At 46.5% G+C, this 12,395-nt stretch overlaps 1 protein-coding gene across 1 annotated transcript in view; it reads left to right on the top strand.

Annotated features, from left to right (window-relative positions):
- CSTF3 (cleavage stimulation factor subunit 3) overlaps positions 1–11,974 on the top strand; it is a 731,385-nt gene extending 719,411 nt beyond the window's left edge. The window contains exon 21 of the mRNA XM_069623577.1: positions 10,878–11,974. Coding sequence (XP_069479678.1) covers positions 10,878–11,086 — 209 coding nt within the window. The 3' untranslated portion in view covers positions 11,087–11,974. The remainder of the gene's footprint in view (positions 1–10,877) is intronic.
- Positions 11,975–12,395: the final 421 nt, after the last annotated feature.

Genomic DNA, 12,395 nt, shown 5'->3' with positions numbered 1-12,395 from the left:
GTGGAATTCTTATCAAGAGTTAATTGAGTGCTGTTATGATGGGTTGCTGAAAGGACAGCCAGCCAGCCAATCAGGACTGGTTGCATTCCGGCACTCCTAGAGACAAAGGACAAGGCATTTTCGGTAAACCTCCTTCACTTCCTGCCCTTCCAGAGACACTTGAGCCAGAGGCGGGTTTCAGGATTGAAGCCCGCCAAAGGCAAAATGAACAAAAGGCTCAAACCTAGCTTGCACTTTGATTAAAACTCAGACCTCACAAAAAGAAAATGGTTAAAAAAGGAGACTGGGGCCATTTTGACAAAACGGTCACCCATGGGTGCTATACTGCAGCTGAGGGTTCAGCCTGCGGTAGAAAAGCACAATGGTAGGAAAATTAAACCACTGCCACCAGCCATTTCAAGTAGTGAGGGTAACATAAAAAATGACGAAAGTCTATGGAGCTGAGGCACTTCTTAGATAGTGTTAGGCAAGATTTGGAGCAGAACCCTTGGGGTGCACTACAACAACCTTGACCTCCTGGCAATAGGAACCCAACCTTTGGTATAAGTCTGTACTACACAGGTTGGTAGTGTGTCTGAGCAGCCAGGACTATCTCAATTGGGGTCAATGTGAGCAGTAGGGGAGTTAGAGATTCACAGTGACAAGTATCCAAATAAACACTTACATTCAAGGTTTCTTGATTAAACAATTATGCATTTATTTAAGTCTGTTTGAATAAGCCTTCTTCAGAAGGGGCAATATAATAGTAACTCAAATACACGCCAAAGTACACACTCTTAGTTTCTCTAAATCAGTAAATGCCCATTTGGGATGGCACACACACTTCCTACACCCTCGGGTGACTTAAATAGCTGCGACACTGTGGACGTTAATGTATGACTGGTACATTTAGAGCAATACTGAGATGAGTAAAGAGATTTCAGAATAAAACTGGAGAGCGCTCAAATATTCTGAAGCGGGTAAGTACTTTTTAACCCCCCCCCCCATTGCAAAGTAAATTAATCCTTTCCTGGAGGGAAGGTAAGACACAAGCAGAGTAGAGAAGTGTCATCCAGGGAGCCAGGCCAGCCAAATGTCAATTGGACAAAAGTCTAGGTGAGCTGAAGCACTTCTTGCAGGTAAGTAAAAGTCTTGCACAATGTTTTGGAAGTCTTTTTAGAAAAAGTAGAATCCATGTAGGATCACAAGCTGGGAGGCCTGTGAGAGGTAGAAGATGCAAGCAACTCTACAGAAGCAACCAATATGAGTCTACTGAGATCAAGTAAGGCTACAACAACAAAGGTTAAGTCCTCTCAAACATTACAGTACCTTTGGTTAGAAGAAATGGTTCCAGCTTGCTTCTGTTCCTGTGCGACTCTGTAAATCCTGTTGTTCCTGGGCCTCAGTCATGGGGACAAGAGGGAGGACATCTGGGGACTCCTACATTGCAATGGGACGGTCAGCGGCAGAAAAGAGAAACTTCTATTCAGCAGCACTTCGCGGTTTCAGCTCCTCGCGTCTCAGCAAATAGCACCACCGCTGACTCAAGAATACCACTCTGGACTTTCCTCGCATTTGGGTTCCATCACTCTGTTGTGGCTCAGGCTTGGTCAGTCCTGCTTACTGGGAGTCCGGAGGATCTTCCACACGCTCGGTCTGACTTAAGTGATGCACTCCATTTGGTGTTCCTCTCCCTGGCACTTCGGTTCCAGAAGCAGTGGAAGTACAGCCAGCTCCGAGACGATGTCAAAACGAGTTCACTTTGGAGTTGACTGGTCCCACCAACTCAAGAGAAGTCGTCCTTACAGGGCTTCTCTAGTCGAGGCGAATTCAGAGCTTCAGCACAGCAGCAGGGCTTCTCCGGGCAAACCATCAATCCAGGAGTTGCAGCAGGCGTCACTTCCAGGTTCTTCTTCGGATTCAGGCAACTTCGGGGCTCCAGAGTCTAATCCAGATACCTCTTGGTAAAGAAGAAGACGGGGACTGAAGGCCCATCCTAGACCTGCAGTGCCTCAACAAGTGCCTCAAGTCCCAAACATTCAGGATGGTCACGTTGCAGCATGTGCTTGGCCAGCTGGAGGAGGGAGACTTGACGTCACTGCATCTGGAGGACGTGTACTTCCACATCCCCCTTCACGAAAGCATCGGAAGTTCCTGTGCTTTGTAGTGCAAGGAAGGCACTACCAATTCAAGGCTCTTCCCCTTCAAACTGAAGTCAGCACCCAGAGTGTTTACGAAGTGCCTGGCACCAGTGGCGGCCCATCTGAATCTACAGGGGATTCACGTGTACCCGTACCTCGACGACTGGCTCATCCGGGCCAATTCAAGGGAAGTAGATGTTGAACACAGGACCGTCCGGCGGGTGACACGTCTAGGGTTCTCTGTCAACTATCCAAAGTCCTGCTTGATACCATTGCAGAATGCGCTGTTCCTGAGGGCCAGGCACAACAGTCTCCCGCCTGGCAGCCCCCTCGGAGGACAAAATAACGGCCTTGCTGGGCAAGGTGCAACTGCTGTTGGCGCTGAAGACTGCCACAGTGCGGACCATCAAGTCGCTGCTCGGCATGATGTCATTGTGCATCTACCTAATCTGGCTCTGCAGGTTGCGGATGCGACCCCTTCAGGAATTCCTGGACACTCATGTGGATCCAGGTGTCCGGAAGCTTCATCGACAAGATTGCCCTCGAGGAGGAGTTCCGTCGAGCGATAAGATGGTGGGGCGTGCTCTCCAACATCGCCTGGGATACAGGTTTCCAGAGTCCCCTAACCACAGATGCTTCCCAGGAGGGCTGGAGAGCCCACTCCAGACATCTCCATGCCAGAGGCCTGTGGCTGTCGGAGGGGCGGGATCTCCACATCAATGTGCTGGAGCTGCGGGCAGCTTTCTGGGCCCTCAAGTCGTTCCTTCTGTCCCTCAAGGGCAAGGTGGTGATGGTTTTCATGGACAATACCACAAGAATGTTCTTTGCCAGGAAGCAGGGGGCAGCAGATCCCCAGCGCTCTCCAGAGAGGCACAGGTCTTGTCACTGGGCCGTCGCTCCCAAGAGATGTTCCTCATCCCTTTTCACCTAGCGGGAGTCAAGAACACCATCGCCGACTCCCTCAGCAGGGAGCTGCACTCCTGCCATGAGTGGGAACTTCCACAAGATCAGGTGGACCAACTCTTCCTCCAGTAGGGCAGGCCCCAGATCGATCTTTTTGCAACAAATTCCAAATGCCAAAACCTCGCCAGCAGGTTTTACCAGCTGAGCGAGGAGCATGGGGGATGCGTTCTTCTCGTGGGACGGCCTGTTCCTGTGCACATTCCCTCCGTTGTCTCTCCTGCTGCGAGTTATCAATTAACTCAAAAGGTGCTGATGCAGGATGATCCTCGACGTCCTGGCGTGGCCGAGGCAGATTTGGTACCGGGATCTTCTCAACCTGTCAATGTCACCTCCAGTCAAGCTGCCAGTAGTCGCGGATCTGCTTGCTAGAAAAGGAAGTGCAATCCTGCATCACGACCCAGGGTCGCTCAACCTGAAGGCTTGGCTCCTGCAGCCTTGGAGTTCGGGGGGTACGAGTTGCTGGCAGACTGCAGGGAGGTCCTTGCCAGGGCAAGAGCATCGTCGACTCTTAAGTGCTACGGGCACAAGTGGAAGCGTTTCGCCACGTGATGATCAGTCCTCTGAGGATCATGGCTCTGCAGCTTCTTACGTACTTGATGTCCTTGGCCAAGGCGGGACTGGCGCATACCTCTGTCAAGGTGCCTCTGGCGGATATCTCATGCTATACCAGGTCTCCAGGACGGTCTTCTCTTTGGTCCCACTGTCTCATCAAGGAATTCCTCAAAGGACCGTTTCGATAGTTCCCGCCGGTGAAGGCGCCTGCCCCGACGTGCAAACTTGATGTGGTACTGACAAGGCTAATGGGGAGGCCCCCTTTGAGCCTATGCATCAGGCACCTCTAAGGTTCCTCTCACGGAAGATGGCTTTCCTCATGGACATCACCTCTGCCAGGAGGGTAGGTAAGATCCAGGCCCTATCATGCAAACAGCTTTATCTGACTTTTCACGACACAAGGGTGGTGCTGCGGACACATCCCTCTTTCATGCCAAAGGTTCAGTCTGAATTCCACCTCATAGAGCCTTTGGTGATAGCTGTGTTCTTTCCAAAACCTTTGTCGCCAGCTGACATGACCTTGCACTTGTTGCTTGTGCCCTGAAGTTCTACGTGGCACGCACGAAGGGTTTTCGGAATACGTCTCAACTGTTTGTGGCCTTTGGTCCTGTTAACCATGGGAAGGCCTTGTCCAACGCTTCCATCTCAAGGTGGCACTCTGGCTGCATCACGCACTGTCATTGGTTGGCGAACCGACCTCTGCCTGGCTGTCAGAGAGCCCATTCCACTAGAGTGATTGCTGCAATTAATGCGTTCCTGTCTGGTGGGCCCCTGCTGGACATCTGCAGGGCTGCTATGTGGATGACCATGTACACCTTCACAAGATTCTACTGGGTCGACAGGGATTCCAGAGAGGAGTCCAGAGTCGGCCAAGCAGTGCCAGGCAACCGGTTCACTTGATGTGAACCTGTTCCAGCGGTAAGGGTGATGGCTTATGTTGAGCCTTGCCACCTCCCCTGGTTGTGTTATGTTGTACTGCTATGTATTTATTCATGAGCATGTGAATCCATGCCAGACCCCTTGCCGGAGAGGGAACAAGTTACTTACCTCTAACTATTGTTCTACAGCATGAATCTGGCATGGATTCACATGCAAACCCTCACGCCTACCCCTCTGGGGCTCTTCTTTTTCATACTGCCACTTTCCGTGCTTACCAAATCTGAATATGGCTGCCAGTGTAGGAGTTTATGGAGAGGGCAGTCATTGGCTGGGGGCAATATGACCCAGAGTACAGTGATTGGTTTAGAAGAGAAATACAGTTTGAAAGTTAAACTGTTTTTTTCTTTTCCAGACGATTCCCGGCCTGACAGGGAATATTCATGAGCATGTCAATCCATGCCAGACCCATGCTGGAGAACAGTAGTTACAGGTAAGTAACTTGTTCCTTACTTGCGGTTACAATTTTTACAGCATTTCACACTAATCACAGTTCTACCTTATCAGTAAAAACGCGAACACTCGCGCACAGACATTTAGCAAAACCACATAAGGTAATTATTTTTAGGAAGGAACACAGTTGGTTAGTGTAACACTAGCAGGGCTTAAGGTTATAGAGGCAGTTTATTTGCACAACAAGGCTTTTAAAGTCAAAAACGCAACTCTAGATAGAGGCACTTCAGCGAGGTCTCAGTCTTGACAAGCAGCAGGACAAATTCCTATGGATATTTTCTAGTCTCTAAAATGGAAGAACATGCAACCAATGTTGGAGACCCTGTTAAAGGACTTGCTAAAGGGACACCAGCAGCAGCTTGGGCTCAGAGGGTGTTGCCCTGGACACCTATGCACACACTCTAACCCCCTGGATCGACTTTTCTGATTAAGGTAAGCAATATTATTTTCCCCACAGTACCCTTGGTTTGAAGAAATGTTCATGACTGGATTCTCCTCGATGTAGCAGCACGGACCCGACCTCCAAATTCCTTGGGCCGATGACGAAAGGCAGGACAATGGACAGGATCTCTCAGCAGCAGTCTCGAGGGAAGACCTCGAGCATGGATTTCAGCAACTTTTCTAGTCCGTGCGGTTTTGGCGTCTTTTCTGCAGCACCAACAAAAAACACGATTTGCCTGGTCACTTTTCTTTGATTCCTAGAGTCCAACACTCTGCTGAGGGGACTTGGATGAGTCGGATTGAGTCTCTAGAGGTCCACCTGGACGGATTTGGCCTTTCCATGATGATGCACTTCAATTGGCTCAGAGGTCTCCTGGTATTGGGGCTCCCCTGCTCTAGAAAGTCACAGGACCTCAGGAGATTGCTATAATTTAAAGTTCGTCTTGGGACTGGTTGGTCCCACCAGTCAAAGGAAAGGAGTCTCCTTCTTCGGAGTTCCTGTCGCACAGAAAACCGGGTCAGGACAGCAGTGGTTGCTTCACGGTGTTACAAAAGGTCTACAGGGGTCTCTGGTTGTCTTCTTCGGTTACTTCAGTTTCCAGGGGTCGACTTGGCTTTCACCTCAGGAACCTCACCTTTTATTCCTTTTCAGCACACACTTCTCTGCAGTCTCGCTCAGCAGTTTACAGATAGGGGCTGGTGGTTTACAGATCAGGACTGCCAGACCCCCATTGGCATCTGGTTCCATTCAGAAAAATTCTGGCCCCACTTCCTGCCTGCCCAGACACATTGGAGCCTGGGTGGAGCCACCCAACTGTTCCCGCCAAAGGTAAAACGCACACAGACCTCCCCCTCACAGGATGGTAGAGTAAGGGCTAACAACGAACAACCACGCTAAAAATGCAGAAAAAAGAAAGAAGCCCCCAAGTTAGTACTTAGGTGCCTCTATTGTGCACAACCAGGACTATATAGCCTGCGGTACAAAATGGCACAATAGTCAGTAGAACACGTCCACTGCCACCAGCCAGAACTAGAAGGTTGTCTATGTAAAAACAAGTCACAGAAGCAGAGAGAACGGGGAATAGTGAGTATCCCCTTGGCACTCCACATAAGCTGATTTGTGCCAATCTCTCAGAATATAAAGTTTTACGCGAGATACAACGCATCTCTCTAGTCTTAAGAATTGTAGTTACTCTAGATTAAAGAAAATAATCTCAAAGGAAAACCCAAAGGGTTTCCATCAACACTGCCCATAAGGAACTCTGTGCTGCAATAGTAAAATACAGATGCCTTAAGAGATATGGAGGAAAGACTCCATTGGATAGGTAACACACAGAGAACAGAGTTCCAAAAAACAGCACCCATAAGAATGATTAAGTGGAAAAAGGCTCCACTCATTCAGGATTAAAGAAAAAGGGCAAGCAAAAACGTGCTGGGGATCTCACTAGGAGAGGGGATGAAGCAGCATAATAATTCTCCTTAACAGGGAGAGGAGGGGATACTCTCGATTCGTCACAACTGCTAGTCAGCCTAGACCACCCCTCACTGGAAGTGAGAGTTCAGGAACCTACACTGGTCTGAGCGAAATAGAACTGTAAGGAACTCATGATGGCAACAGTAAAGACCGACACAAGTGATCACAGTTTAAGGGTGTTTATTAAACTATAAATGCAGGGTGGAAAAACGCCTGCTTTAAACCTAAATCTAAGATGGGAGCAAGCGTCGACCATCAAATGAAAAATAAGGCAGTCCTTGTGGCGTTGTCAAAATAAAAGCGCCTATAATAAGAAAAAAACATATTGCTAATCCCTTACAACTAATTACAAAAAGTGTGTGGGATAGGATTTCAATAAAGAAAAAAGTGTTCTAAAATAATAAATATGCATGCGATTGCCAGGGGTCTCCCTTCCCCATGTTTTGAGCACGGGACAAAGTGAATCTTGTCAGCACAGCACATGCTCGAGCTTTCCCAGCATGAGCTGACAGTTCCGCACCAGCTATCGGGTTCTTCGATGGTTACATCGCTCTCCCCTCACCAGTCATATTCCACAAAACAACGAAATGGTTCCTTTGCTCAATGAATTTTGGGTGATGACTTTTCACCCCCTGGATCTCCCTCGGCCTGGCTCGGACCCAACTGACAAGGGGGACAATTCACTTCCGCTGGTCTGGCATTTCGCAAATCTTCAATGTCTTTTGAAACAGTTCATCAGGCTTTGCCCTTGGTTGTATGCGTCCCTCTGCCGGGTTCACTCTTGCCAACTTTACAAAGCACAGTTCATTACCGATTTAACCATGCAGGATTCATTTCTCTTCTTCACAATCGTCTGCCGGTCAAAGACTTTCGACGGTACAGAGGATTTTACAAGACCCCTGTATGACCACTTTACCTCTCTTCGCCTCTTCCCTTGGTTATCAGTGGAGGAGGGTCTTGTGTACCATCAACATCTGCTGCAACACACGCTGGCCTTTGTTCACGGTTTTATGTTTCCGTCTACAGAGGTTTCACAGGCCTTGATAGGAAAGGGTAAGGTCACTTCTCTCCTGGTCACCCTCTCAGTATTCACTGACTTTCGCCTCCTCTTGAACTGCCGTTCTGAGTTAGCTCTCACGTTGTGCGGTCTGCCTTGCTCGTCCTGTGCTCTTGTGCTCCACCTTTTATCCCTGTGGGGAAGGGAAAGGGCCGTCGGGTGTGAGTGATTCTGGTCAATTGCCTGACTTTGCATGACCCTTGTATTGGGCTATGACAGGTAAACGGCTCTGATGTTAGTCTGTTGTCTTTCGTGTTGTGTGAAAGTGTTCGTGTCGGCAAGGGGGCGGGGCAGTGTTTTGGAATATCCTATGTAGTAGGATGGGGGGAAAAGGTGTTGACAGAAGGTGGATACCGCGTCTCAACTGTCGGTGTCCCACTCCCCAAGGACCCCCCATCCAGGTGATCCTCCCTCACTGGTCCGCCCACAGGAACTGGATCCAATCACGATGCCGTGTCCTGGCCACCTGGATGACAGATCAACAGGGACTAGCTAGGGAGACAGCTTCAGGTTTCTCACAGAACCAATATGCAGGCTGCCATGTGAGGTCACAAAGAGCCCATGCGGACAAAACAGTCATTTTGATCCGACCTTGCGGTTGACCTGAACAAAGTAAGCCCTAAAATAAACCAGCATTGACGATGCCAACAGTTTGGGATTTTGTGTTGGCATGGCAAAGGCACTTGCCAAGCACAGCCGTAGAAGAATTAACTGCCCATTGATGGTAGCAGGTGCAAAATGGTGCGACTGCCTGCACATCTAATAGTAGTGCCTGGCAAATGCCTAATACTTGTACATAAGCCAAAACTGTTGGCTTTGACAATTGTTTTTAACAGGACCTCAGTGAAGGACACGCCTAGTTCCTTCTAAATAGTGGCCTACTACACCAGTAGCAGCTTTACAACTCCAAGTCATTAACTCCCAGAAGACTGCTTTCAAAAAACTCTGGCAGGCACTTCAGTGCAAAGTTCGATTGTAAGGCTTCATTAAAGCGAGCTCTGAGTTCCCATGAGGTGGTGTTTTGGGCAGAAGGGGCAGGGTCTGGGTGGGAAGGGCCAAAGCATGGCCATGGGCAATCAAATAACCAAACGTCCACAAGCTGTGTGTGACACTCCTCATAGGTACTTTCTCCTCATCTGTAATCTAATGCGTTTGTTTCGGCTTATACAAAAATTTAAAATGGCAGTACGTAGGCTTTTTTTAAATAATGCCAAACCAATAAACCAATGGCGACCAAAAAGATACTTTGGCCTACACATCTGGACAATAGACTTTCACCAAAGGTGAATCCAAAACTAAAGCAGAGCTACCCACCAACATATTCCCTAAAACCAATGTAGGACACAATAATCACCCCAGGACACAAATCGGGTGCTGGCACTGGGTGCCTTAGGGGAGACCTTAGCCTATATGCCGTACGTAAGACGAAAACACTGGCAATGGCAGGGGGGTACTAACGAAGGCCGTCTGGCTACCAAAAATAAGTTGGTGATGTAAAAAAGTAGGGGTGCGTAGACAAAACATTGAGGGATCTTAGAAAGTGGCCCTAAAATTCCAAACAATAGGATGTCTGTCCTCTTGAGGTAAATTAGGTTTTGTTGTATATACTCATTACACAAACAAAAGTAAAAATGTATAAGATTGAACATAAAATATAGTTTGTGGCATTGTGTGGGACATTGGCGACTTTTTCGTAGGGCAGCCTTATCTCACACACTGGGCCTCATTACGACCCAGGCACTAAGTGGTTAACGGCGCCGTTAACCACTTAGCGCCTTACTACAAGGTCCCTTTGCGGGACCCGACCTGAACGGCTGGTCTGGACCAGCCGTTAAAGTAGGGACCCGCAAAGGGACCTTCGCGGTAAGTACGGTACCGCAATTTGCGGTACCGTACTTGGTGCCTTCGCCATTCCCATTATGCCCTATGGGGCAAAAATGGGAATGGGGAAATACCGCCCAGCCAACCTTGGAATGGGGCGGTATTTCCCCATTTCACCATGGCGGACACGTTACGATACATGCACCAACCATGGTGCTAATAGCGCCATGGTTTAGCGCCGGTATCGTAATGAGGGCCACTGCCTTGATTGGTGCACACATTTTAAACTTGCTAGGAAAAAACACATTTTGAACCCAATAATGGACTGGCTGCATTAAATGCACAGCATGCAAATCTATTACTGGTGCCAAATGGAAAAACTATTGTTGCAGTTGGTATTGTGACTTTTTTCATAATTATTAATCAAATAATCAACATCGTTGGCCGAACACCCCTGACACACCTACCCCACCCCATAACGTAGAAGAAAATGACAGCTTCTAAAATGCAGTGCGCGTAATCAAGCTGCTTCAGGTTCCAAATTCAGTGTTGACGAAGACATATTTTCGAATATGGTGGCTTGATCTTCATGGAAGGTATAAGCCTCATAAATTGGAAGGTGGAATAAGACCCTATATTTGCCAACGAGTACATTTATGGAGTGATCAACCTAGAGAATGTGGGGGAAGACCTAGTCTTCTGCTGACCAAATGTTGTCTACCTGCCAAATGTTTACATTCCTGTTGGGGTTCAGGATGTCCAGAAACATGCTAACAATATAAACCAAAGTTAATTAAATGTACTTTTTTTCCACTCCTATTCATGGAAGATTTCCTGAAAACCTGACTGACTTTTAGAGTTTTATGGGTTGGGCCATACTCGGTTATCTGGCGTTTAAGTCACTTGCTATAAAAACAGCATTCCATTTGGTCATTATTCGAATACTAAACAATGTTTTCAGTATGCTATACTTGAGAGAAAATGACTACGTGTTGATAGGACTGTAAACATTAAGTATATTGCACAGTGCCTATCCTAATTTTCTGTTGTCATTTCAAAGCTGTCGATGAAGCTGTAAGACTGATTACGGGAGGCCAGTCGGAAATCGCTGCTGCCGTTGAAGGAAACGGACCTGTGGAAAATAATGCAGCACAAAATAAGGCTTTAAAGAGACCAAACGAAGATTCAGATGACGACGAAGAAAAAGGAGCAGTTAATCCCCCAGTACATGACATCTACAGAGCACGCCAGCAAAAAAGGATCCGGTGAAACACGTTTACAAACCACTTACTGTGAAGGACACTTGGCATTTATAACAATGGGTGTTTTGCCTCTTCCATCATGCGTTCTAAGGACAACAGTTTACGAGCATCTTGGAGACAAGGTTGTGTTACTGTGACGCACCATTACCATACAATTCATGAGTACCAACACAGTGATGTGCGCAGCGTTTGGACAAACCTTTAGTTTCTTAGTGTTTAGTTGCATACAACTTGTGAAGTCTTGCCGGTTTTGAACAGTTTTATTTTAAAATCTGGATGACAAATGGTGAAACCTTTTTAATTCACTTCTTCTGGAAAACAATTGTTATTGGTTTGCTCGTGTAGAGTTTTGCCTTGTTTTTTTTTTATTTATGGCAAAATGTGCAAGCAATCAGTTTTTGTAGTTTCAAAATGCAAAACATTCCCAAAATAAAATGTAATCCCCAGAACACCATGGGTTGTTTCTTTTAAATTTTATTGATATACAGCAGGTTTGTTTTTGCCACATTACCCAGTAAGTTAACGAGAAAAGTTAGAACTGCCACAAGCTTCAAATGTTTTTAAAAGGCAACAAATCTGACACTGAAATAGCACAGTCTTAATAAAAATGTCTCCTTTGCGAAACAGATTTGTTCAGAGTTTTAAAAAATGTTTTGTCCCTCTTAAACAAATACAAATTATGGGATTTCAATAATCATTTTGAAACGGTGTCGAAACATGAATGCTTTTGCCTTTAAATTTTATGCCTCGTTATTTGTATGTTTAATTGGTGGAACATTTTATTTTTTAATTTTGTGTTGTTGAATAAATGTCCTTTATTAAAAGGGCTTCTGCATCTTTGTTGTGGCAAGTTACTTAACAATGAATGACCAGCCCTAATAAAGAGAAAACATCCGGTGGTGTCAATTGTATTTTTGTAAATTAGTCTTGCATCCAGAACCGTATTGATTTTCATTGTATCTGATACTTGCTGTTCTTTCAATTGACATGACACCTAAACCTCTGGGTATTAAGCGCGTTATAAATAACCTATTATATATTTGTTACACTTTTTAAAAAATCAACTAAACATTTTAACAACCCTTCTAGCTCTTAGAAGGGTGATTTTACGGACGAAGAAAACTTTGTCAAAAGCATTTTTTTGGCTGAGTTTGAAAGAAAAGTAAAAGTGACAGCAGTGAATGGATAAGAAATCACAAGACCCAGCAGCAATATTCAGGTGCATTCCCAGTAATAGTCTAATACTTTGCCACTCATTGATGTTTCTATTTCTTTAACAGCTGCTTTACAACTGTCATGTTTGAACGCTTTTCTCA

The sequence above is a fragment of the Ambystoma mexicanum genome, chromosome 11, assembly GCF_040938575.1.
Source record: "Ambystoma mexicanum isolate Mex_15411 chromosome 11, UKY_AmexF1_1, whole genome shotgun sequence".
NCBI lineage: Eukaryota > Metazoa > Chordata > Amphibia > Caudata > Ambystomatidae > Ambystoma > Ambystoma mexicanum.
This window is presented reverse-complemented; position numbering and strand designations above follow the sequence as displayed.